The sequence below is a fragment of the Sebastes umbrosus genome, chromosome 24, assembly GCF_015220745.1.
Source record: "Sebastes umbrosus isolate fSebUmb1 chromosome 24, fSebUmb1.pri, whole genome shotgun sequence".
In the NCBI taxonomy this organism is placed as follows: Eukaryota; Metazoa; Chordata; class Actinopteri; order Perciformes; family Sebastidae; genus Sebastes; species Sebastes umbrosus.
The window spans coordinates 8,816,724-8,842,826 of record NC_051292.1 but is presented as its reverse complement, the minus strand read 5'-3'; the positions used below and the strand labels follow the sequence as shown (position 1 = coordinate 8,842,826).

At 42.8% G+C, this 26,103-nt stretch overlaps 1 protein-coding gene across 1 annotated transcript; it reads right to left on the bottom strand.

The window, feature by feature from the left end:
* Positions 1-528: 528 nt before the first annotated feature.
* LOC119483907 (sodium- and chloride-dependent GABA transporter 2-like) lies at positions 529-24,376 on the bottom strand. The gene is given in 17 exon segments (XM_037762393.1): positions 529-1,998; positions 3,460-3,603; positions 3,726-3,896; positions 4,030-4,130; positions 6,514-6,616; positions 6,735-6,872; positions 6,974-7,086; positions 8,586-8,710; positions 9,107-9,183; positions 9,185-9,211; positions 9,339-9,473; positions 10,197-10,329; positions 10,553-10,643; positions 10,722-10,862; positions 12,597-12,731; positions 13,099-13,343; positions 24,090-24,376. Coding segments are annotated over 16 exon segments (1,971 nt in total). The 5' UTR covers positions 24,200-24,376; the 3' UTR covers positions 529-1,998; positions 3,460-3,477.
* Between the last annotated feature and the right edge of the window lie 1,727 nt (positions 24,377-26,103).

Here is a 26,103-nt window from a genome sequence, read left to right as displayed (position 1 = left end):
GAACTACCCCGGGAGCTGTCGGGATTATTTATTATACCTTTAGGGAAGTGTGTGTGGTGGTGCCAATGGGATGTCGTACTAGGGGGTTTAGCCATGCGTAGTCACCGTGTCTCGCACAAACACACTCACAGCCAATGTCTTAAAAAAGTTCCTGCTCATGTGCTGAGTCACCTAACAGCTAGTACCTCTGCACACCCCAGAGGGGGGTTTCAATGCATGCCAAGAGGGAGGCCTTCCACGCCGAACTCGAGAGCACATATTAGGTTTCGTCAAACGGTGTTGAGCCCAGTGTCGGCTCTCCTAAAGCAGCGCGCTAATCCAAAGCCCCTTATGACTGAGCGGTGTGGGTAGTAATGGCAGGGGATGCAGCCAGGGACAGGGAGTGGGGGCGTGAGAGCGAGTGGGCGGTTCGGCGGAACACGGTGTGCTGCCGCCGTAAGCCTCGCCGCCACCCTCCCCCTGTCAAATCCCACCGTGGTGGAAGGGTGAAAGGAGAGGAAAGGACAAGAGGGAACAAATTGAAATCAATAAGTAAATAATTACATTTATACTGGGGGCTGTTCAGGATGGAAGAGCACGCTATGCGGCCACCAACGGACAGCTTCCTCCCAAGGGGGTGGAGGTGACCAAAGAAGGGATGCCTAAACCCCTCACAGGAGGGTACAAAAAAAATAGAAAAAAATAAAGGCAAATAAAATAAAATTTGCCAAAAATGTCTCTTCTTTCGACCAACCCGATTATTACTTTGCTGTTACTGTTATCATGTTACCCAATATACTGTCTGTTTTTTTGTCTTGACTTGTCTCACCTGTTATGTCCTTTCGCACAAAAATAAGAAGAATGCATTCAAATAAGCCTCCAGAGGATATATTCCTCAACAGGAGGGTTGGAGGGGGCCATGGTCGCGTTTGAAACCTCTGCTACTGCCCTGCTGCAACCTAATATTGAACATGTGCCCTCATCCAGTATCGAGCTGATGTCCAAATCGACTGTTATGCAATCCCACCCCCACTACCCGTCTCTTTTTCTCTCTGTCCTCAAGTCTCCAACCCCCCCCACCCCCTGCTGCCGGCTGCTTCTCCTTTACACCAAACTGTCAAGTGTATTACCTGCAGTAAAAAAAGACGCCTGTAAAGACGGAGCAAACCGGAGCTGTGTGTGTGAGAGAGAGAGGATGTTTGATCATGTGACATCAACACATGCACGCTAGTATGTTGAGTTTGGGGTTATTAATGCATGTGATGCAGCTGCACACTAGTGGCGCCGAGCCTGAGCGCAAATTAGGCAACTTTCCACGGCTTCTTTCACACTGAAACGCTTTGGCTCACATCCCCTCCTCTTCCTCTCTCCTCTTTGAATCTCACACACTCAGCTCGTTGTATCCTCTTTAATCCCCCCCATCATCTGAAAAGCAAGATGTATGCCAAAGCAACCATATGGACATAAACCGCCCCCACGCACAATTACACAGTAACCCGGATCACACGTGCGAAAGCATACAGTATCGAGCGTCACCAAAACAAGTTGTGAACCCGCGTGCCGAGCCACGTGTGTGCAGGGGGGCCGGCCCACTTCCTACGGCGGCTGGGAGGGGAGGGAATCCAATACGGTTAATTGACAGGCCGAGCCTTTTACATAACCGCCAGGCTTTATCTAAGTGGTGGTGTCAGAATCCTCCCCTCCGGCGCTGCGACTCCCTCCCTCTCCTCCTCTGCACACATCCCTCTCTCCTCTATCCCTTCATGGATGTTAAACCAGTAATTCCCATCAGGATGCTTCACATGAAGGGAGCGGCAATCACAGCGCTTGTTCTTGTGATGGTTGAACGGCCGATGGTGTGTGTGTGTGTACTCTCCTTTTCTTCCTCTCCCTTTGTAGAAACCAGGTGTGTTCTTCTTAGCATCTGTTACCATGGCGCCGAGGGAGACGGCAACGTCCCCCCCTGGGTGACAGCTAGCCTCCATCGCAGGTAGACTCTGTTCTGGGGAACACAAACACCAGCACACAAACACACACACACGCAGCTTCAAGAAATAAACACAGTGAACTCTTTTATCCACAATATATATATTCGTTTAAAAAAGAAAATACAAAACAAACTAAAACAAAGAGGCACACGTGTGCGCCTGTAAACAGAGATGAGAGGATGGGTTTTAAATTAATCTCAGAGGAGCATTCTTCAATCCAAGACCTGATCCAGGTCTGAGTATGTAAGTATGCAAGAAATATTGCTCATCCTTCAGGTTTGAGACATTCAAAAAGGCTTTCCAGTGAAGAGTACATTCTGTCCTATACAGTAAAGCTAATGGTGGTTTCACAACCTAAAATTAAAAAGCCTGTAGTAACTGTAAAAGATGTATGAAAGATATTCAATGCCCACGTCAATGTCCGAGTTATACTGCATATTACAAAGTCACATGTTACAGTTAAACATACTGTGAGGTTGCGTTATTTTATGTTTCCCAGCATGATAAATGATTTTTGGTACAGTGCAAACACGTTCTAAAAACGCCTTTTATTTTGAAGAAACTGCACTTGAGACGGCGACTCAGAACAACAACAAAAGTACTCTCCTTTAAAGGGACTGTATGTTCGTTTTTACACGTATAAATCATTTTTTTATTGCCAATGTGTGAACAGGTTGTAGCCTAATCTAAAAAATGAGACCTTCCGCGACTTTCTGGGTTTCCTCTATCAGCCTGCAGACTGCTTTTAATGTTACTGTTTTGCCCGGTGCTCGCTCGCGTCTACGTAGTGCGAGCACAAGTGCGAGCAACAGGACGCTGATTGTCGTAACGACCACAGGTGTCACAATTTCTGATTCTTACATAGAGTCCCTTTAGAGATAGATGAGTATAATGGATGAAAACAGCTTCGTCAATGATAACGTGTAACCATGGCATCAAGTTAAGCGCTTGGTATACTGGCAGTAAAAAGTTGTGTGCCTTGGTCAGGCTGTAAGGCATGATATGAACCATTCACCATTCCAATGCCACGATGTGGCGTTCACATACAAAAAAGTCCAGACAAAATAACAAAACCCACAAAAACCCATGTCTGACTCATAGAGTCATCAGAGGATACCAGCACCCAAACAGAGCAGCGTACATTCAGTGGAGAGTCAAAGCTAAGCGTGCAGTGACCTCTCATAGATAGTGAAGTGGTAGGCTAACTTACCCAGTAATGCTGGGAGGACATTGTTATTTAGCCGCCTCCTCTATAGAGGCTGTGTTTAAATGGTCCACATTACAACTGGTACATTAAAAAGAACAGCTATAGATTTTAAGCAGATTGAGGAGTGTGTGCTGTTTTAGAATAACCCAAAAGTGGGGGGGCAGGTCTTAAAAAGGTAAAGTAAGCTGTGTCCCAATTCAGGGCTGGACCCTCTGAATGAGTCACCTTCATGCTCCTCCTCAAGTGTTTTGTGTGATTAATGCTGTTTCATTGGTCTAGATGAACCTGATTGGCTGACCGGGATCAGATCTTACGATCCTGGATGAGGTCTTTGATCGGCTCCTTGGGCTTATCGGTCAGGGGCAGTGCAGAGCTGTAGGGGAACGCCGGTGGGGAGTCGTTGGCTGGGCTGCACAGACGTTGGAAGCGCTGTGGGGGGGTCAAAAAGTCATAGTTGATTGGTTTAACATCACAACACACCTCTGAAGTCTTTTACTCTGTGTCCATTACATCTAATACTTCATCAACAGCACATGGTGGTTAATAATAACCTGTGGCAGGGTTCCCGGGGTGGTGGCCAGGGCGTAGATGGCCCAGATGGGAAGCAGGGAGACGGAGGAGAAAGTGAGGAGCCAGCCCAGCGTGGTGGCCCAGACCGGAGCGACCAGGCCTTTCCCCAGGTTCAACGGAGACCAGCTCACCAGGGAGAACACAAAGGTAGCCTAAAGGTAGCATAAAGTTATCGTCTGGTAGAACACATGTAGGCTGATTGACAGGCACGAAGAGGAATTTGTATCCCAAACATGCGGTTATGCGTATACTATTTCACAGGTCAAAAGGGACGGGGTCACTCACAGTGCACACAGCCGGGGTCAAGTATTTCCAGCACAGCCTGAAGTACGGCAGGGGGCTGTAGCCGGTCATGTCCCGGATGTTGCCGCTGAAACGCTCGGCTCCTGTGGCCAAAACAAGGAACAGCTTCACCACCAGTGGTTGTGGTTTGGTTCAAAAACATGGTTCGGGTTATGAATGGCTTGTTGTTTTTGGTGGAGGTGGACAACTTTAGTTGGAATACTTAATTTTTTTTTTGCCAGTATCCACCACTAAAGAGGAAAGTACTTGAAAACGATCTTCAAAAAAAAAAACAGTATTTTAACCCGACATTTTCATTGTTTCTCCTGTGTACCAACATTTGATGTAGCTGTATTGTTGCATTATTGGGTGGAAACAGTCAGGCTTATACACGCTGTACTGTGCCAGAGAAGAGGTTGTGATAACAAAAGAAAATTTGTCATAAGTTGGAAGAAATACGGGAGAATTGGGAGAGGAAACCGGTAAAGGGCGATTGAAAAACTCCTTGGAAAAGTCGGGAGGGTTGGCAAGTATGACAGGAAGTAGCTCTAAAAGATAATAGACATTTACTGAGGATCATTTGTGTGATAATTTTAACGTTCACATTGGTTCATAAAACTATAAAAATCAGGATTTAATTATAGCCTGATCGTCTGACTGCTTGTCCTACTGGAATCTATTGTAGTGATGATGCTATGCCGCTACATCTCAGCTATTTAGTTAGCAAATAAAATGTTATAACCTATAAGAATGATGGTCAAAACTATGAAAAATAAGACTCAGGTTGTAAGAAAGAACGTTTCCTTAACATGTATTAAACAGTAATGCCATAGGCAGCAACACTCAGTACTGACTAACTGAAGTAGCAGTACGTTAATCTGACGACATTCAGTTCAGACTTGTGCCATGTTGACAGTGAAACAGAAACATTACAAGATCCATCCAACCCAGGGAGAACAGGACGGCGTCCCTTTCCTAAAACAACAGGACTTGTGGAGCAAGCCGTAGCCAGCAGCAGAAGAGTGTTAGTGTATGTTAGAGTCCTTAAAATCCCACAGTCATAAAAGGGGGGAAGGTGCGCTGCAGTCCTGACCGCTGTGTTACCCGGTCCACTAAAACAAACCTCTCTCCTCTACTGTGCTGCTGCACTCACCTCCTGCTGGGAGAGCCATAAAAACAGACTTCTTATTCATATTCATCCTCACACACACACACTCACCTGCGATGGCACAACATGTCACAGCTTTTCTGGGTCTTAATTCTTCCCCACATACACAGGTTAATTGTCCTGATGGATGTTACAGTACGTGGCACATTCCTGCCATCGAACTCTTAAACAAACAATGGTTCTGTAAATGCTCTAGAGCCCCGGGTCTGGCTGGGGAGAGGGCGCTCCCTGGGGCCGCCAGACTGAGACTGAGCGGCGGCGAGGCCCGGGGGCTGATTTAGGGCCCGTAGGAGACGGACAGGGGCCTGGCCAGGAGCCAGTCTCCTTACAACAGTGGGTAGCTGCTGCCATGTTAATATACCGTCTACTGACTCGAACTTGAATGCACGAGGAGGGGAGGCAGTGTGTGTTAATCAGATTTTTAGGGAACTACTTTCATTAGTGGAGTGATAAAAAAAGTGTTTAATTCTTGGCACTGTTCTGTGTACTGACAGCAATCAAACTAAGATTTATTTAGTCTATTGTCACACTAATGAGCTCCGACAGAGTTTAATTAAATTCAGACATGGCAGGGTATTTTCTATTTCGATTAAAAGGAGCAAAAGCTTTAGAAAGAAGAAAAGACAAAAGAGAACATGTGAGGCTGTAGAGGAGGAGGAGGAGAGGAGATAAAGAAAGGGAAGGAGAGGAGAGGAAAAGAGGAGGAAAGGAGATTATAAGAGAGGAGAGAAAGAAAGGAAAAGAAATGAAAAGAATGGAAGTGAAAGGGGAGTATAGGAGAGGAGAGGAGAGAAGGAACGGTAATGAAAAGGTGGGAGAGGATAGAAAATGAAAGAAAAGGATAAAAGCAAAGAATGAGAGGAGGAAAAAGAAAAGAGGAATGGAGAGAAAGACAAGAAATGAAGACAAGGTAGAGAGGAGAGGAGGAAAGCAAATGAAGGGTATGAAAGGAGAGTATAGGAAAGGAGAGAAGGAAAGGAAAATAAAGGAAAGGTAAGGAGAGGATAAGGAAAGAGGAGAGGAAAGAAAAGGGTTAGGGGTAAGGAAAGGAGAGGAAGAAAGGAAATGAAGAGAAGGTGGAGAGGAGAGGAGGAAATGAAAAGTAATGAAATAAACGGAGTAGAGGAGAGGAGAGAAGAGGAGAGGAGGAAATTAAATTAAATGAAAGGAGAGTATAGGAGAAGAGGAGAGAAGGAAAGGAAAATAAAGGAAAGAATGAGAGGAGAGGAGGAAAGGAAATCAAAGGAAATGAAATGGAAAAGGAAAGGAGGATTGGCAAGGAGGAAAGGAAAGGAAAGCGAAGAGGAGAGGAGCTGTACCGTAGACCCAGCCGATAGCCACGGACTGGAAGATGGAGAGGAGTAGCAGGCTGGCTCCGCTGCAGGAGAAGTGGTCATAGACCTGGAACACGTAGAGACCACCCTGTATCCAGGAAGACACAAACATGCACACAAAAGAGAGAAAACCCCATTATTCCATATCATTAAAAAACAAACCGGGTAGAGGAGTACCTCTCACACAAAACATCCATCCGACTCACCGGCGTGACCATGACCAGTCCTATGAGGAAGCAGACGACGCAGACGAACAGCAGCAGCAGCTCTCTGCGGTGGCCCCGTCGAATCAGATGAGGGTACAGGTCAGTCACCGACGTCATCAGGGCCTCCAGGCTCACAAACTGGGTGTCAGAGGGGAGACGGGCTCAGCGTGAGTGCTGTCACCTTCACAGTTCACGTAATACATCAACCCCATCGCCAAGTCATCAATCAGCGGCTCTACCTGTGTGTCCAGCCCCAGCATGATGATCATGAGGAAGAAGCAGACGGCCCAGAGCTGGGGTATGGGCATCATGGCCACAGCTCTCGGGTAGGCGACGAAGGCGAGGCCAGGTCCTGAGAGGACGAACAAATACATGTTCTTACATAAAATGTATGATATAAGCAAGATATAACCAAAATATATATTAAGAAAAAGCCTTTATTTTCAGCTAAATAAGGCCATAAAAGGCCATTTTTTTGGTAGAATAACAAAAAAGATCAGATTAATAGGTAAGGCTGGTATAATTCTATATTTTCTTATTTTCAACAAATCTCACAAAAAGACCAAAAAACGTCTCTTAATTGTTGTTGATTTTAGTGTTTTTTGTTGTAATTTGCTTGTTTCTTTATTTGTTATTATTGTCATCAGCAGTTTTATTGTTGTTTTTTTGTTTCGTTTTAAGTTTGTCATTCTTTTGTTTTTGCAAAATGTTTGACTTGTTATTTGTTGTTGTTGTTATTATCATTAGCAGTTGTATTGTTGTTGTTTTTTGTTTTGTTTTAAGTTAGTTTTTTGTAAAATGTTTGACTTGTTATTATTGTCATCAGCAGTTTTATTGTTGTTGATTTATTGTTTTGGTTGAAGTTTGTTTTTCTTTTGTTTTTTGTTAACTTTTGACTTTTGAGTTTTATTGTTATTGGTATATTGTTTTTGTTTTGTTATGGTTGAAGTTTGCTTTTCTTTTGTTCCCTTTTTGGTGTGGATTTTAATTACATATTTGTTTTTACATTGTGATGTGTTTTTGTACGGACCTCAGGGAGAGTAATATCTACTATGGTAGTAGGACTTTGCCACAGTATGCCACTTTGGGGCAGCAGTAGCTCAGTCTGTAGGGACTTGGCTTGGGAACAGGAGGGTTGCCGGTTCAAGTCCTCACATGGATACTGAGTGTGAACTTGTAGCTGGAGAGATGCCAGTTTGCCTCTTGGGCACTGCCAAGGTGCCCTTGAGCAAGGCACCAAACCCCCAACTGCTCGGAGCACCTCGCTCTAAAAACAACTAACAGAACTTTTTCAAACAGCTCAGTAATTTCCTAAAGCAGCTTGGCTCCACGATTATCGTGGCCGTAAGAATTCACAATAACGATATTATCGCGATATCTAGAGAAACTTTAGAGAATAATTATAATGCTATCAGTCAAATTAATTTTTAACTTTGTTTATTGTGCGTTTTGTCTCTTTTTTGGCAGCGGAGAGAGAGTCTGTAACATTAACTTTATATATAAAATGAATTAAGAGGCAGTGGTTTATTTACACAATGATGTCACATGTGTATTTGTAGCGTAATATCAATATTTCATTTTTAAAAATCACGGTTATTGCCAATACCAGTGTATCGCGCCACCCCTAGCACAGAGGAATTACATATTTCAATGCTTTGGCTACGCATACGATACCTGTTAGTAGGATCAATGTCAGTTTTTGGTCTTTTAGTGGGATTTGTTGGTAATAAGAAACATATAGAATATTGTCAGATTTATCTTTTAGGTTTTATGCCAGAAAGAGGTAAGGTGAAATTCATTTATTTCCCTTTCTTAAACAAGATTCTCCCCACTGTTTCCACCCTGTTTCACCTGACTGGGCCACGGCGGATATGTCCACGCCCTGCTCTTCAGCCATGAAGCCCAGCACCGAGAAGATCGCAAAACCCGCCAGGAAACTGGTGGCGCTGTTCAGCAGGCACAGAAGGAAAGAGTCCCTGGAGGGCCATAGACAGAAAAGTTAATTTAGCATTATAGCAAGACACAACTGGAAAAAATACAGTGCCCGTCGCAGAATCCCATGAGGTCTTGATCTTGGTGTTTGGCCTTGTATTGTGGAGCTCTGGCTCGTTACTGTAAATACCAGCCGAGAGTTAAGTGCTTGGCTCTTTCTCTGTGTGTGAGTGGGAGTCCTGGAGTGTGGGAAACATGGCAGCGCGGGCTTTTCTTTAAGGTGTGGCTGTATCAGTGTGTTTTCTCTGTCCATTCCTGCCATTCCTTCTGGAAGCCATCTGACCAGCGGGAGCTTACATCTTACATTTCAGTGAATATGGAGCGGGGTGGAAGGAGACTTGCTGTTGTGTGTCTGTGTGTGTGTGACAAAAGGGCCTCACTTATAGCAGTCGTTGTTGTATTTGTTGTAGCTGCCGAGGGCCGTGAGGCTTCCCAAACAGATTCCATATGAGAAAAAATATCTGGGTACCTGCATCCATCCATACCTATAGAAAGAGAGGGAGACGTTTTATTCACCCTTTAAAAACAGACTAACTGTTTCAATTCTAACTGACTTTCTATATAATCCCAAAATGGGGCATTAATGTGTCTCTCATTAAAGTGTGTTTGTACCTGTGGGTCTGCCAGGCGGGTGTGGTTTGGCTTGAGGTAGTAGATGATGCCCTGGGTCGCTCCAGGCAGGGTGGCACCGCGCACCAGCAGCACAAACAGCATGACATATGGGAAGGTGGCTGTCAGGTACACCACCTAGAATGTACACAGGGATGTGGTCAGGACGGCACAGAGAGAGGGACACATCTGGCAGAGCTGTTAATGCTAAAAGAGGGAACCCTGGAAAATTGGGAGTGTTAGAACCTGTTGACGGATGGTGGCAGCGACACAACAAACAAATCCTACAAAGTGACTGCAGTGGCCGGTCCCTTATTTCGTTTGCCAACTGTATTAAAGTACATTTATGATCTAACTTTGCCGCCGCTCAGTCACGCAGCTGTGCTGGAAGGCCCTCGAGCAAGAATACCAGCTTCATGAACACTGCTGTTTTTCTGACCCTGTGCTCTCTGCACTCAAATAAAAAGAGGATTAATCTAGAGCAGGGGTTTTAAAAGTCTTCTGTTGGACCCCCCTTAGATCAAATTAAGAGAAATGCACCCCCTCAAAAACAATCCCTGTCTATTTGGTAAGTAATCATGCTCCGAGTTTGTTCCCTGGATGCTTTGGAGGATGTTCAAAGAATGTTACATTTGTTTAAATTAGCAACAGGAAGTAAACTGGGGCACATTTGGAACATTTACAACTGTGAAATGGTTCATACAGCAGAGATAATGACATCCTCAGTCACACCGCATCTAAAAGTATGACTGTGTTGATAAGCCTGACGAACTACAATAACTAACATCCCGTTGTTTTTAGGACCATTGTGCACCTGCAGTTGTCATCACGCGTTGTGACGACGTTGTGTTTTCTACTCACCTTTCCGGTGGACTTGACTCCCTTCCAGACGCAGAAGTAACAGACGAGCCAGACGATGGCGAGACACAGAGCCAGCTTCCAGCTGATTGGACCCAGCTCGTCTAAATTGCTGGAGAGACGGAGCACTTCCCGCCTAACACACAAACACACACACACACACACACACACACACACACACACACACAGCTGTTAATGCACGATCAATACCACAAAAACAGTCACAACTGAGTATATGACTGAACCATGTCTGGTCAGTCTGTGAATTTGTGGCTAAATTGTTACACAAATAGTCAATGCTCATGTCTACAATGTGAAATCCAGTGCAAAAAGTGAGAAACCAAGGAAGCTACACTCACTCCCAAAACTCCATGACGGGGGAGGTGGCGTTCTCAGGCAGGCTGCTCCCATTGGCTGTCTGGTTGTGGCTGTTGAACAGGACGCACGCGTCTGCAGGAGAACACACGCAAGGTTTTACACAGCGTTCCTCAAAGTGCAATGACTTCTTAATTTCCTGTCCTTACTGACCAGTGTTCCACGTGTTATTGCAGTGCGACCAGGGCAGCTCCGCCTGGAAGCTGTGGGCCAGGTAGAAGAGCGCCCAGGCCAGGATTACGATGTAGTACACACAGCCGTGGAGGATCATCACCTGGCTGGCATAGCCCAGACCTGCACAGACGTAAGAAATAGTGATGAGTTACACAAGCAGATCCCATCAGAACGATTACAGATTTGCTTCAAAGCATTCATGCACACAAACTCTATTATCCGATTATTCAGACACTCGACTTGCAGCCCACATCTAGCATATCTTCAGAGTGAATGATGGTCTTATGAGGCCTTGAGAGGGTTAGAAAGCGTGGGCTGTTTGCTGAGACAAATGGCTGTTTGTGGTTTCCTCTAATGAAACATCTGATGCTGGCGTATTAAATGTGCAAACCAGCAGTGAGGAAGTCCCACAGAAGCATTTCTTTGTGGGTCTGTATGCAAACACGTGCCCGAGGAAGCATTGTTGACATCGCTCGGTCTTCACACGACAAGCTGTCAACGAACCACGGGGAAGCGTGTGTGCGTGTGCAAATGTGCGCGCATCTGCACGCCACATGGACCAAGAGGGCAGAGCATATTTATCACTGAACGGGGTTAAAAAAGGCACGCATATTCTGTTTACGATGTGTTTCCCAGCTGGCATGCTACTGGGCCTTGGCTGCACCTGCGCATCAAAAGGACTTTGTGGTGTTTTCTGAACTTTATTAGTTCAGTGTATGCTTTTTAGTTAGATAAAGTAGTATTCCAGTTAGGGATGTCGCAATACCAGAAATGTAGTAGTCGATGCCAATTCAATACCACGGTAACAAACAAAAGTAAAACAATAAATCCCGTGTAATTCAACATCCACTCCTTTATTACATACTGGTTTTTGTTAGGTTAAACAGGTCATAATTCTCTCTCTATTATCTATTTCATATTGCTGTGAAAACATCTCCTTCTTCGCCAAAAACCCCCATTTTACAAGATTACATTTGAACGCATCATGATAATGTTAGAATTTACCTTCGCCCAATGCTCATTTTTGCTGAATAGAGTCTGAATGCATCATACTGTGGCACTTGCGGCGTTGAAATCGGCAAAGCCAGAGCTAATTAACATAGGCTGTCGGTAAGCAGCACAGTCCTGCATGGAGCTAATCATATCCAGTATAGGAAAAGCTGTCCTCGTTCCATAGAGTGGGAGGAATGGGAGGGTTAATAGGGGGCCCAACACCTACTTTTTGCCCCCCAGCAGGTAAATCCGTCCATGTCTGACCCCTTGAAAGCACAACAGAGCACCATAAATATCGACCGCCCGATTGCACCAATTCTGCTGTACGTATGAACGAATTCAGCCGGGTAGATTGACGGATCAAAGTCCTCCACTGTGCCTTTACTGTATGGGCGGTCCGGTTTAGTATCATGCATACTTCACATGGTGTTTTATTTCTCTCTAAGAACATCACACTGATCACAACCGGTGGAATTGTTAATGCTTAACTGTGTTTGGATAACAGGATGCCACGAACATTACATTCGACCTCCAGTGTGTGTTTTTATTGGCAGGCAAGGAGCGTGCTGCCCTCTGAACTCTCAATTTGTGTTGATACACGAGCTGAGACTGGATGCGAGCTGCACGCGCATGCAGCTGGCAGGACATGCCGAGTCTTCTGATTGCGGTCAGATTGTTAATTTTGATGTGGACGGAGGAATGCTTGCACCAGTGCAGAGAAAAATAGCGGGGGAAAAAAAACGGAAATAGTAGACGGAGAAAGTGAAAAGCCAGATGTTAGTGATTGCATCTAACACGATGTAACACAACAACAGCACAACCTGCAGACAATCTATACTGATGACGTCTTTAGATAGATACCTCCAAATAATGGGCAGACGGTCCTCCAGGCGCTGACCCCTCCCAGGCTTGTGTACTGCCCCAGTGAGGTCTCCAGGAGGAACAGGGGGATGCCGCACAGCACCAGGAACAACAGGTAGGGTATAAAGAACACACCTGGACACACACAGAAGGTGCTATCCTTATGAGGACCTTCTCTGATTACATTCAACCCTAAAAATACTTTTACCCCAATTGAAATCTGAACCCCACAATCAATTATTGACCCCAATTAATCCTTAAGTAATCCTAATATTAAACCCAAATTAGAATCACAGTCACCAATCTGACCTGATAAAAATGTAATGAAAAAAAAAAATACATATCCCCAGCTCTAACAAACACCTTGCAAATGTCATCCTTAGTTTTAGAGGATGAGAAAAAGATAGAGGGGGGAAAGAGAGAGAGAGAGACAAAGACAGAATTTACAGAATGACAATTTTTTTTAAAGCTGAAACCTCCTCCCCTATCCCGCATGCTTTACCTCCTCCGTTCTTGTAGCAGAGGTAAGGGAACCTCCAGACGTTGCCGAGGCCGATGATCTGCCCCGCCACGGCCAGGAGGAACTCAGCCTTGCTCGCCCACTGTCCCCTGGCGTACAGGCCGTCTTTGGTGGCTTCTTTCCCGTTGGGGAGGCTCCCATGGCAGTACTTGTTCAGCAGCAGGTCTCCTTGCTGTGGCGGCAGCTGGTCGGCCATCACCGGTTCTGGCAGAGACACAAACACACCCCTGAAAGAAAGAAAGAAAATCAAAAAGGAATTAGGAGAAACCGGTTGAACAAAAATAACCCATCTAGCAATACTTTTTAAACGCTATTCAAAAAATGAGCCCACTCACATCGTTGCAGCCGGGCTTGTATAACGAGACTTTCTGACAGTTGCTTTTGCCGCCTCACTTATCTGTTATGCGTGTCTCAAGGACAGAATCGCATGGGTGTGTGTCTTTTATCTGCACTCTGCAGCACACTCAAGGACCAAGTTTGACTAATTCCGCTTATGCATCTGGCTATTCCTCTCACAGCACGATTTTATGACATTTTGACATCGGGGAGGCCCTGGTAATGTGCACGCTGGTTCACTGCTTGCTCGTACGCTTCATATTGGAACCAACTGAGCCATTGTCAATGTTATTAATTTCACCTGTGCTTTTCCTACTGTGGTAATGGTGCCTTCAAATGGGGTCGTGTTTACCGGGTTCAAGAGAAGAGTCCACATGAACGCCCCCCTCTTGCTGTATTCACGACCTCGTAAGTTGTCAGAAATTGCGAAGGCCATGGAAGTACATTTTTCGGTACATAACAAGTGAATATAAGATGGTTTGGGGTGAAATTTTTCAGTTTTCAATGGTCCTCCACTAACTCCACAGACTGGAGAGAACACTGCTGGAAAAATATGATAAGATATTTTAATACCCCACACCAGGAAAAATACAAGAACACAAGCTCGACGTGTTGGAGACAATGGGACTCAATGGAGGCAAATCTTTTTCATATTTTCTGGGACTGCCCCAAACTGAGTTTATACTGGAAAGGTATTCATAACTCATTAAGCACTGTATTTAAGACTCAAATACCATTTGGAATAAATGGATCGAATCTATAACCCAATAAGAGCAGACTTTGTATGACTCCACTGACTTATTTGTTTCTCTTTTCTTCCTTTCCTCTTCTTGCTGAGAATACTACGAATGTAATGTAAGCTCCCTTGGTTCTAATGTATATAGTATGCATGGGCATGTAGGCTGTATATGCGTGAGTATGCAACTGAATATCGATGTGTAGATGTGTTAAATCTGGACTTGTGAAACGGTTCACACGGCCACGTACTTCAGAAAGTGATTTGAGGAGCCACAGTTCTCTAGAAGACTGAGTCGACACAAGTACTGTGGCATCCGCATGCCTCTTTCCGTGCATATGCATTGTACATGCAACTGTACATTTATATTAAAACGGTCAAAGTATAACTATCTGTAAAGTTTTGTTTACACTGAGATAACGCCTTTTCCAAATAAAAATAAGTGAATATATTGTAATTTTAGTTGTATATTGTAATTCTTTGTTATTGTACAATATGTCTGAGGAAAATGTTGCTATTCCCAACGGCCTCATCTTTTCCCTCTGTCATTAGGCCATTGCATTTCCTGCATTATGTTATATACTTGCTAGTGACAATGTCTGCTGTGGAAAAAAGGCCCATTGTTTGAAAGCCTGACATCTAATTACATGCGTTTTTACTTCAGAAAGAATTTATTGATAAGAGTATTTTTGTCTCCTGTAATATCAAATATATCAGAAATGTTTCCATCAGTTGATAATGATCTTTTCACACTTTCATGTGGTATTGCCGTGTATTCAGAACAAAACAAAGACATGATTAGTGCTTTGTCTATGCATGTTATGCATTCTTTCAATTCAATACATATGTGCATTATAGAAGCAGGTTGTTGCACTTCCTGTAGCACAGGTTTTGCAGATGATGTTTAGGGGAACTTATTGTTGTGAAGGAATCATAACCTCAATCCCACTTTCGTTTTTCCTCCATGCTGATCAGTGCTGTGCCATGTGACTACATGCAAATACAACCACCACAAGCTGCCTTTTACAAGCCACCTTTCACTCCAGTGAAAAATAAAAAAAAAATAACATTATAGCGACACATGAATGGCTCAATTCCAGGTTCTGTTATTCCATTCCAGAACGTTGTGTCGCATAGGATACACATGTAACAGTTCCACGACAGCGTGACGCTCTACGTGCGCATAATAACAGGAGAGTCGTGATGAAGCACGATGCTCTATACCTAATAACTAAAGTAAAAGCCGTCAAACTGCGCATTCATCCTCCTTTAGTGTGTCCTACGAAAGGATAAATTGCAAAAAAATCGATATGACGGTGCCTACCTCCGCGTTTCCTGTAGTTCTCTACACCGCGACCACCCCCGTGTCCGGATGGTCAAATGGTTTGTTCCGGACAGGGCAGCTCTGTGAGGAGCTGCAGGTGCGCAGATAGCAGCACCTCTACCCACATCTATATAAGGGGCACTATGAATGGGTTTATCCTGGGGTGGGGGTGCCTACCAGCAAAAACAGGTTACAAAATGACTGGCTTTGTGGTTACCCAACATGTTCTGCAGGGTCCCCTTTTGTAGATAAAAATATTTTAAAGCCGCCCCCCACCCACCTTCAGGGGACCCGACCCCAGTTTGGGAACCAACTGTCTTTTTTAAATGTTATTTTAATAAAAAATGTTAAATGTTATTTGAATAAAAAAAAAAATGTAAATCTTATTTTATTAAAAAAAATGTAAATGTATTTTATTAAAGAAAAATCAAATGTTATTTTATTAAAAAAAAAAAATGGAAATGTTATTTTAATAATTTTTTTTAAATGTTATTTAAATAACATTTTTTAAATGTTGTTTTAATAACATATTTTTAAATGTTGTTTTAATAACATTTTTTTATGTTATTTTAATAACATTTTTTAAATGTTATTTCAATAAAAAAAAATTTAAATGTTATTTTACTAACATTTTTTAATTTGCATATAGTTAGGGATGCTAATTAATTTTGAAAAAAAATCTTAACCAATAATCGACCCTCGTTAACCGATTATTAACCGACAAGATTTTTGCTTCGCATGCAGCGGTGCACCAGCTGCAGTGTATGAGCAAAACAGACAACTGAGTCCCCAGTCCACCCGTCCGGGAGCGTTAACTTAGCAGCCACGGTGATTCCTGTAGTGTCTCGGACATGCAGCTACTCTCCCAATAAAAGTGTCCACCGCACATTTAGTTTAGTTTAGCAGGTTGTCAGCTGTGTGTCTGCCCGGCGTAACGACTCTCTGTCTGCCCGGATTAACGATAGCGATTGGCCGACAAACCGTGTGTGTGTTTGTGCTACATTAGCATCTGTAGCTCTGCTGGTAGCTTCGTGCTCACTATTGTCACACACATGTGCTCTGTCAGCGCGGTGTAACTTCAGCGAGTTTCCGACAGACCGTGTGTGTTGTCGGCTCAGACTCTCTTAAGGTGGACCTGCTTTTCTCCTTTAAGTCAGCTTTTTAATTAATTATTAATATTTCTTTTAATCATTTTAACCGATAGTGTTAATCGGATAAAATGCTTAATGTCAGTTAATTATTAACATCCCTACATATAGTACTTTGATTTAAACTAGAGAAAAACACCAGCCTTCAGCTCCCTACTGTGGACTCTGTCCTGTAAATGGTCTCAGCGTCTTAACCAAGCAGCTCTCAGGACATTTAACGGGCTGTGTCCTTGGCTGTGCTCTTTCAGTTGAGCATTTATAGCCACCGTAAAAAGTCTAGGCTCCAGCTAATACTCTGCTCCAAGGATTCCATTCAGAAAATTACATTCCACTGAATAGACATATTAGGTTATATTAGTAGGCGTATAAATCACATGCAGAAGTGGTCATTGTACTCTGACTTGGGTATATACAGTATGAACACATGAATACCTGTGTTTCAGCTAGGAAAACCCCCAGTTGTATTATATCTCAATCTATTTAAAAGCCAACATCATCCACTGCTGATGCTTTGCCTCCTTTCACTACACCTTAATGTTTCACACTACAGTGGGGAACTCAACAAAGATGTCCAATTACCCTCTGTTTATTCGCCATTTTCATTTAATCACCTGCTGTATCAATTCATCAGAAATATAAAATGCGACCACTGAAGCTCCAATTCAAGATCAGCCTTTATACAGATGACATATTACTTTATTTACGTGCCTCCACCTGGTTCTACTGGAAAGATACTCCCTATCCTCAGAGTCAGCTTGATACAGCATGTTCAGTACATCAGGATGTTGTGTCCCCAGGGTACTTGCAGTTCATTCAAGGATAGTGAGAACAGATTAACTTTGCTTTTGACTATGTCCCTTATCTGGTTATATTAGCAAAGGTCAACGGTTCGATAACATTCAAAGCCAGTGATTACACAAAAGAATAAACACTCTCCCAACACGCCCATACACATACATACAGGTACACACCAGTGCAAATAGTAGCGTTTTGGCACAACTCTATTACCTACAGCCCTGGGATCTTGGGGTCAGAGGTAAATGCCAGTTTTTCCTCGCCAAAATTTAGCGCAAGTTTGTAGTGTTATTTGACCTCCTTCCCGACAAGCTAGTTTGACATGATTAGTACCAGGGGATTCCTTAGGTTTTTATATTTTCATAGGATGCCAGTATTGTCACTCCAGCTTTAAAACTGAGCCCGCTACAACCTAAAAATGGCAAGCTGCGTTAATGTGTTAAAGAAATTAGTGGTGTTAAAACAAATTTGCGCTAACGCATTATTATTGCGTTAACTTTGACAGCCCTACCAACTTCACAATTCTTCCCAAAAACACAGTCAAGTTGTACCACTTGATACAGCCAACTAGCACCACACTTTATGTAGAGCCTATGTATTGTTAAATGAACTTTCTTGAACCATTTTTGTGTACAAATAAAAAAAATTGGATTTCCTTGTTAAATATTTAGACCTGTATTAAAAATTGTATATTCTGACTGTGAAAAGTAATAAACTACACAAATCCACAATGATACCTTGTAACACTGACATCCATAAAGGTTAAAAAAGATTTACTGAGTTGTTAAAATTACACCATTTCAATGTAGCTTAAGTCAGCAATTCAGTGCCTATATGAATTTATGTCACAATTTACTCTCCCTCATTAGTAGAGAAAAATCCCCAAAAATCTAAAAGTTAAAGGTCAAGAGTCAGGAAGTGGTAAAAAGTCTTGCAATCATATACAATGCGCAAATTCCTCAACTACACATGTGCACTCCACTCAGTTTGCATGTCCTCTCTCCAAATGCAGACTCTGCTTTGCTTCCCAGGGGTCAAATAAAATTCCCGCGTCAAGGGCCCTTCAACAGTCGCCATTGTTCTGCCCTGACAAACCTGTAGCCCCCCGTAAATGTGGTGCCACGGTGTGTAACTCAGACCAGGCATAGCCGTACACAATTTATGCATGCTTTATGGCTGCTTTTGTTGGTGTCTGGCATTCAGGGCAAGGACACTGGGTCACTGATATACAGTGGTAGGCATTGTGAAACTCTTCAAGCCTGCGTCTATCCTGTTATATGACATCTGCTCTGAGTTCTTCCTATGAACTCTATATATCCAGTTACTATGCAAAAGGCTGAGATGATAAGCAGGAAAATGCCTTGTGTAGTTTAAGTGCGTCATGTTAAAGGAATTGTGGGTGCTTAAGTCCTTAAGCTACAAGCGACTGGTATTATTTTGTAACATGATATTGAGATAAAATGAAGAATCCATGTAATTAATGAAATGGAAATGCAGATGAAGTTTGGAGGTTCAATGAGAGTTACTTGTTTTCTTTTTTACCCCCTTGAGGGAGGTCAGAGGTACCCTGCAGCTGACTTGCTCAAAAGCACCTCAACAGTGCGAATGTTTGACAACACAATCTCTTTGATTACAGTCTGCCAACTATCAGACCAGAAAGGTGATTTTAATTCAGTATTTGGAGGATAATTTGTTTTTCTGCACTCAGACCAGGCATACTAATCTGCTGCCTCAACCCTCAGGTCAAACACACTGTAGGAAATTAAAGTGGTCTTCTTGCCTCAGTTGAACCCTTTGAAAGAGGAGGTCCTGATGTGGTCAACATCAGGCCTCTAACTCCTTCCCTCCTTCCCATACGCTACTTCCCATGTCCTAAATAGGTAAACATTCCTGTGGCTTAACCCCCTTCCTCTTCAACCTATGTGAAAAACACACCTTGTAAAAGAGGAGTCTTTAAAATGTAACCTCTGGCCTTATGTCCACACTGTACAGGGCTCCCCCGAGGGTTGTGGTAGGCCAGATATTTGGTGCTGATAATCTTTCCTGGAGATTTTATGGGAATGTTTTGAGGGGCAATTCCCTACATGAGTCTTATAACCGCAGTGGGTAGTCCCATGGTGTGTTGGTGCTGCTTTCAGAGATTTGTGGAGCTTCACTGGAAATTTAAAGTAATTTATCTAAATCTTAGTAGACTACATGCTGTTTTTTTTGTTTTGTCATAATTGTTATTTTTTATTCCTTCTTTATTCATCGATGGAAATATCCAAATCCCTACTATCACATTATTAAAAGGCATGTCCTTTTTAAGTCATTCATTGTGTACAGTAAACTTGTTTGTGGAAACGCACGCCAAACAACTACAAGGAAAATAGTGCAAATCAGATAAGTCACCTACCAACTTATATAAGCCTAGTGATTACATAGTTTTGCTTGGGTGGTATCGATCTTCTCATCTAACTCACGGCAAGAAAGCGAATGAGCATATAGTCCTTTAACTTTTAGCTAACACATTCTCCAGCCCGTCGCCCATGCAAAGGAGGGCAAAACCTACAGGACAGAGCATCACGTCATGCTTGAGCCAACATCCGAAACCAAAACAAACACCGAGAATTTGATTTATAAAAACAGTATGACAATCCCGCTCCTCTCTGCATGCTGAATTCAGCACTTTCAATCCCCCCCCATGGATCCAGATTTTGGTATCATAATCAAGAAACCAACTGCCTGTAAACACGGCGCATAAAGTCCCTATGTGGCATCTTTACTCCAGATCAGACTAGTTGGATTTGAAGACCTTCCTTCCTGGGATGGCCAATTAATCAGTTTGAAATGAGCCTCCACTTGTGTCTTGGCAAAAAAGATGTTATGATCCTGCATTATAGTTAGACAAGTTTTGACAAGTTTTAGATTAAATCATGCAAAAAGAATGACACACCAAGATATTTTGAGAATCTGAGACTCCGCATTAAGCCTATCCTGATGCTGAACTTACCTCTGTTAATGTGGATTCTCACTATCAGTGTAGCGCCTCAATGAGATGGATTCATTAAGACCCCGTTCGTACGATCATTTAACAGAAAAGTGAGTACACCCTGCCTCTCGCTCGCCCGTCCAGCCTTTTCATGTGATGAAACGGGCTCTCTGGGAAATTTAGGCAAGCTAAATCCAACCCGGATTCCTGTTGCTTACTGAGCCTGAAGCTTGGGGCTTAATGATCATGGGAATCTTGGTCTCATATCACTTTAGATGTAGCATCATCCCTTAATCCATTTATTCTCAAAGTGGGGTCCAGGCACCACCAAGGGTCTGTGGCACTCTGTCAGGGGGTCCGTGAAATAATTTGCTATAAATTTATAAAATTGTGTTGTATCTTTAAAAAAGTGCATATCTACAGTCGGGGACCAATTGTGCCAACAAAACAAGCAGTGTCCATTACTGCCACCCACGTGAGCTCTGGGCCAATAGAAACTCTGCTATGCAATAAGTTCATTAAATCAGCTTCAGACTGTCTTGTTACTATTCATTTTCTGAAAGCTTTTAAGATCAATGACTTGATTGTCCATAGTTAAGTGTGATTAATAGCAAATTAATCGCACCTTTATTATCGGTTCAAAATGTTACTTAAAGGGAAATATGTCAAGTATTTAATGCTCTTATCACAATGGAAGTGGGCAAATATGCTGCTTTATGCAAATGTAGGTATATATTTATTATTGGAAATCAATTAACAACACAAAACAATGAAAAATATTGTCCAGAAACCCTCACAGGTACTGCATTAGCATAAAAAATATGTTCAAATCATGACTCAGCAAACTGCAGCCCATCAGGCAACAACAGCTGTCAGTGTGTCAGTGTGCTGACTTGACTATGACTTGCACAAAACTGCATGTGATTATCATAAAGTGGGCATGTCTGTAAAGGGGAGACTCGTGGGTACCCATAGAACCCATTTTCATTCACATATCTTGAGGTCAGAGGTCAAGGGACCCCTTTGAAAATGGCCATGACAGTTTTTCCTCGCCAAAATCAATTTAGGTTGAAAAGTTTTAGAATACAAATAGTTCCATTGGCATCCAAGAGTACAAACAATGTTTAACATCTTGGTTTGCCAGTGTGCTGGCTTAACGTGACACTGCTGTAACAATTATATAAGATGTTGCACAGAGCACCAGTATAATATTTGATACAGCTGAACTCAAGCGGTGCTAAAGGAGGACAAAAGTGAGCGTGGAAGTCAGGCCTCCAGCCAGCAATCGAGCTGTACAGTGATTAAACCATCTAATGTGGTTGAGGCTCCCGGACCTTCCCACTCTGGGCTGAGGTTGCCCCACGGAGGAATGCAGCGTTGGATTATCTCAAAACATCAAATAATAAGCCCCCCATCCACCACCACCGACAGAAAATTAAAGACATGGAAAAAAAAACTCTGCGGGGAATCTAACTTTGAAGGAAAGTTGATGAATGAACTGGACGGTAGCTGCTCTTTTAAACCCACAAAAAATAATAATTTGATTGATTTTCATTGACTAGTAGCCCACATATCTCCATTGCTGCGCACATGACAACGTTGCACGGTACCTGCAAGGTAATTATATCATTACAGGCCATCGCATCCATTATAAACTGATTTGATTATATCATACCGCGTTCTTTGCTGACTTGGCAGCTCTCATTGTCGAGGTTTTTGCATTCCATAGCCGGCCGTTTCATACGCTTGAATGCCGGGAGACATAATTGAGGTTAAGCACCTCGGTCAAGGGGCTCTGAGGGCCACACGGCTCCACAGGGGATTTTTTGCAGGGGCCCCTTGATTCTCTGGCCAGCCAGGTTACAGATAAACATGGAAGCATGAAAAGTGGTCAGATGTGGAACACTATGTTGGAGTGATAAAACAATTTCGATGCGCTATCAGAGAGATAATGAGGGATGATAAAAATCACGCGCTTAGCTGCCAGTGAATACCAACGTCACATACTCAGTACTTGTAGCATCTTTGACACACACACGTCTCCAATGACGTAACCAAATACTATTTCCATAATGGGAGGATGACACAGCAAAAAATAAATTCTCTGATACACAACTCTACACCTAGTTGTATTAGCTCATTTGTACACAACCACGGTTCATAAACGCACCATAGCATCAGGTTACTTGTCTCGTTGACATACATTGGAACTATGAGGGTCTTGGCGGCTGTTCAGTGCTGTTGGGGGGGAAACTGGGCCCATATTACTGTTTTCGGTTATTCTGTTAAATCCTCCTGCCAACAACCCATCGAAGGGGCAGATTGCTCAACGCAGGCCAAACTCCCGCTACACGGTGATGACAGAAAAGTGCATTTCGCCAAATCCAAGTAGCTGCCTCAGCACTGTGGTCGGGTTACAAGAAAGGGTTGGAAACATCTGTGGTCCACTTTGGCAGGCGTTACAAAGTCCATGCAGCTAAATAGGGACCACAAATAAAACACACGTGCTGTAACACAAATGACATCATGCTGTAGTAGCACAGAGAGGTGAAGCAGGTCTTTGGGGTGTATAACTTAGTGTATAGTACTGTAGAAACCATGTTGTTGGCAAAACTGCACAAAAGCCGTCCATTCAATTGTCAAGCGAATTTTCAGCGACCTCAAGAAATGCGCGTTTGCGTCAACTGGTTTGGAGCAATTAGACTCTGCTTCATCAGAAGTTGGTGGTATAGGCTACGCTTTACGCTCCGCCAAAAAACAGAGTAGAAGAAGAAGTAGATGAATTCTTTTTTGTTCTTATAAACTAAGTAAAACACATATGAAAGCAACGTGACATAAGTATGGAAAACACGACTCAAATGTCAGTAAAAACCGTGACAAACGTGACTTATAAAACAAAACACTGGTTTACACTCTCTGAACTCATGGGGTACATGAGTGTCTATCATTAATGAATGTCTCGTCATGGTTAATGTTGGCATTCATTAACCCAGTGTCTACAGCTTGTGGTTAAAGATTCAGACTACATAAACACAGCAAGGTGTTAACATCTAATAATCTGGACAGCAGATCAGCTCTTACTGCTTGTTTTCCTCCGGTCTGTGGAATCTTGCAGATGCCGTTAGGAGCACCGGAGGACACAGAGGCACATGATTTTTTTCAGGTTACCTCTTTCATGTACCACTGTCACGATATAGCAACCGTTTTATAAAAATAACTTTTTTTAATCATACTTGCTCCAATCTCGTCTACTTCAACTTTAAGTCTAATTTTTATATATCTATTTATATTTTATGCTACTTTATACTTCAACTCCACTACATTTCAGAGAAAAATATTGTACTTTTCACTTCACCACATTTATTTGAGAGCTTTAGTTACTTTTCAAATTAAAATTTTTGATACAAGACATATCATCATAATTTGCTAATAAAATATGGTAAAGTGTTAACTACTAAAACTGTCTGAAGCAGTTGAAATATGTCTGACTCATCATGACATGACACTTTATTTCCTTGTAATAACAAGGAAATAAATAACAAGGAAATAAAGTGTCATTACATTTCCATCACAAATTAAAAGTTTCTACTTAAATACAGACTTACACACACACACCTGCATACACACATACATATATACTGTATATAAATAGCTTGCACATACCAGTGGAAACTTGACTCTGTAGTCCGCTCAGGTGTTTGATCATAGTCGGTCCAGGAGCGGCAATAATATACACACGAGTCAGGAAGGAGGAGCAGATAAGCGTCAAACATGTAAGTGTGCTGTTTGTTTTTTTTGGTTATGAGCCAGACTATGACCGTTGGATGATGCCCTGAAGGAGAGTTGAACTGAAGTACACTGAGGATACTGAGGACATATCTCCATTGTTGACAACGTTGCGGGGTACCTGCATGGTAATTATATAAGTACAGGCAATTGCATCCGTTATAACCTGATTTCATTATATAATTTGTTTTATGTTTGTATAAAGCACTTTGAATTGCCCTGTAGCTGAAATGCGATATAGGAACAGAGCTGCCTATCCTTGCCTTGCCTTGCCTTGCCAGCCTGGCATCCAGCAAAAGCCATCACAATGAGAGAAAATGCTAATGACGTTTGGCGCTTTTCCGCTCTGAGGCTCGAGGCGAGTGTAAAAAGGCGAGGCGCACTGAGCAGATGAACGCGAGGTGCTCAGAAACGCAAAAGCAGCGCGCAAAGAAGGTGTACAGATGTGGGAGTATGAACGTGTGCATGCATTGATATTAAATCATGTTGAATACCTCCTATGTAAACAGAACCTAATGGTTCCTAATCAAACACCCTTTCACACTCAATCTACACTGAACACCTTGTGCAGCATTTTTTACATGTCATGGTATCACATTACTGTTGTTGTTGCTGAGTCATGCAGGTGAGGGAAAGTCAATGCCAGGGTAGCTAGGAAGGAGGCTCTGACCTAATGTTGAACCGTAGATCCAGGAGGAGCAATATAGATTTGAGACATATGACTGGAGACGCAGCCGGGGGGGAAGAAACTGTCCAGTTTTGGGGACCTACATCATCATCATCTTTGCAGATGATGTGACTCTCTTGGCTTCATCAGACCCACAAACTTGACATGTTTTCAGAAAGAGTACCTTTGTGACGTCAGGAGGGTGTCTTTCACTGCTCTACTCGGGTCTCGTTTTGTCGGGAACACAGGGGTTAATGCAGGGCAGGAGGGAGTGGCAGGATCTGTAATGACAGGGGACTTGGTAAGGGAGGAGAGCAGCCAGAAAATGTGGAACTAAATATTTACCCTTAACAAATATAAAAGGTTCAGTGAACATCTAATATGACAAGTGCAAACACATCCACTCCAAGCACAAGTATACATAGTGACATCTACATAAAAGGTGACAAATTTTCCCTTCAAGGTTCATATTTTGGTCGTGCATTAGAAAGAGTGTCACCGATAAATGTTCAGTATTTAGTGAATCGAGCTTAGAGACATGTGTTACCACCAGTGCATTAATACGTTTTTGCTTATATGGTTAGAAGGCATGCTTTTGAAAAGGACAGAACTAAAGGGGTAAGGGGAGCGAGGTTCATGGATGCTTCACTTTTGTTAAACCAGCCGTAACTGCACACAAGGTTCATAGGTTGGTAGCATAAAACACCTGTCATTTATTGACATGTTTGTGAATTTTTCTGTGAATACATGACTAAAGCCTTGAAAAGAACTGCAAACAAGACTAAAGGGGCCAATGTAATTAATGGAAAATGTGGACTCTTTCTCTCTCTCAAAGACGACATGAAGCTATCACGACATGAGAACATGCGCAAAAAGTTTAATAAATAAATATAAAAATAAGTAAGTAAGTATGTAGTTATAACTGTATGCATATTTATAATATTTTCATTGTTCAACACAGGCCACTTTCACTTCTTATCGAATATAGGAAGGAAGTGGTAAAGTACTAAAGCCCGCCTCTTGATTGGCTTCCTTGGCCAAGTCTGACAATGATGAGCGGTGCGACTCTGCACCTGGCGCTGAAAATTGGAGAATATTTAAACTTTTGTGCGCATCTAAAAACAGCTAAAAAAAAAACGTGACAAGCGGCGCCAGAGAGGGGCGCACCAGTATCTTCACTCTAGCTTTAAAACTGAGCCCAATACAACCTAAAAGTCGCAGGCT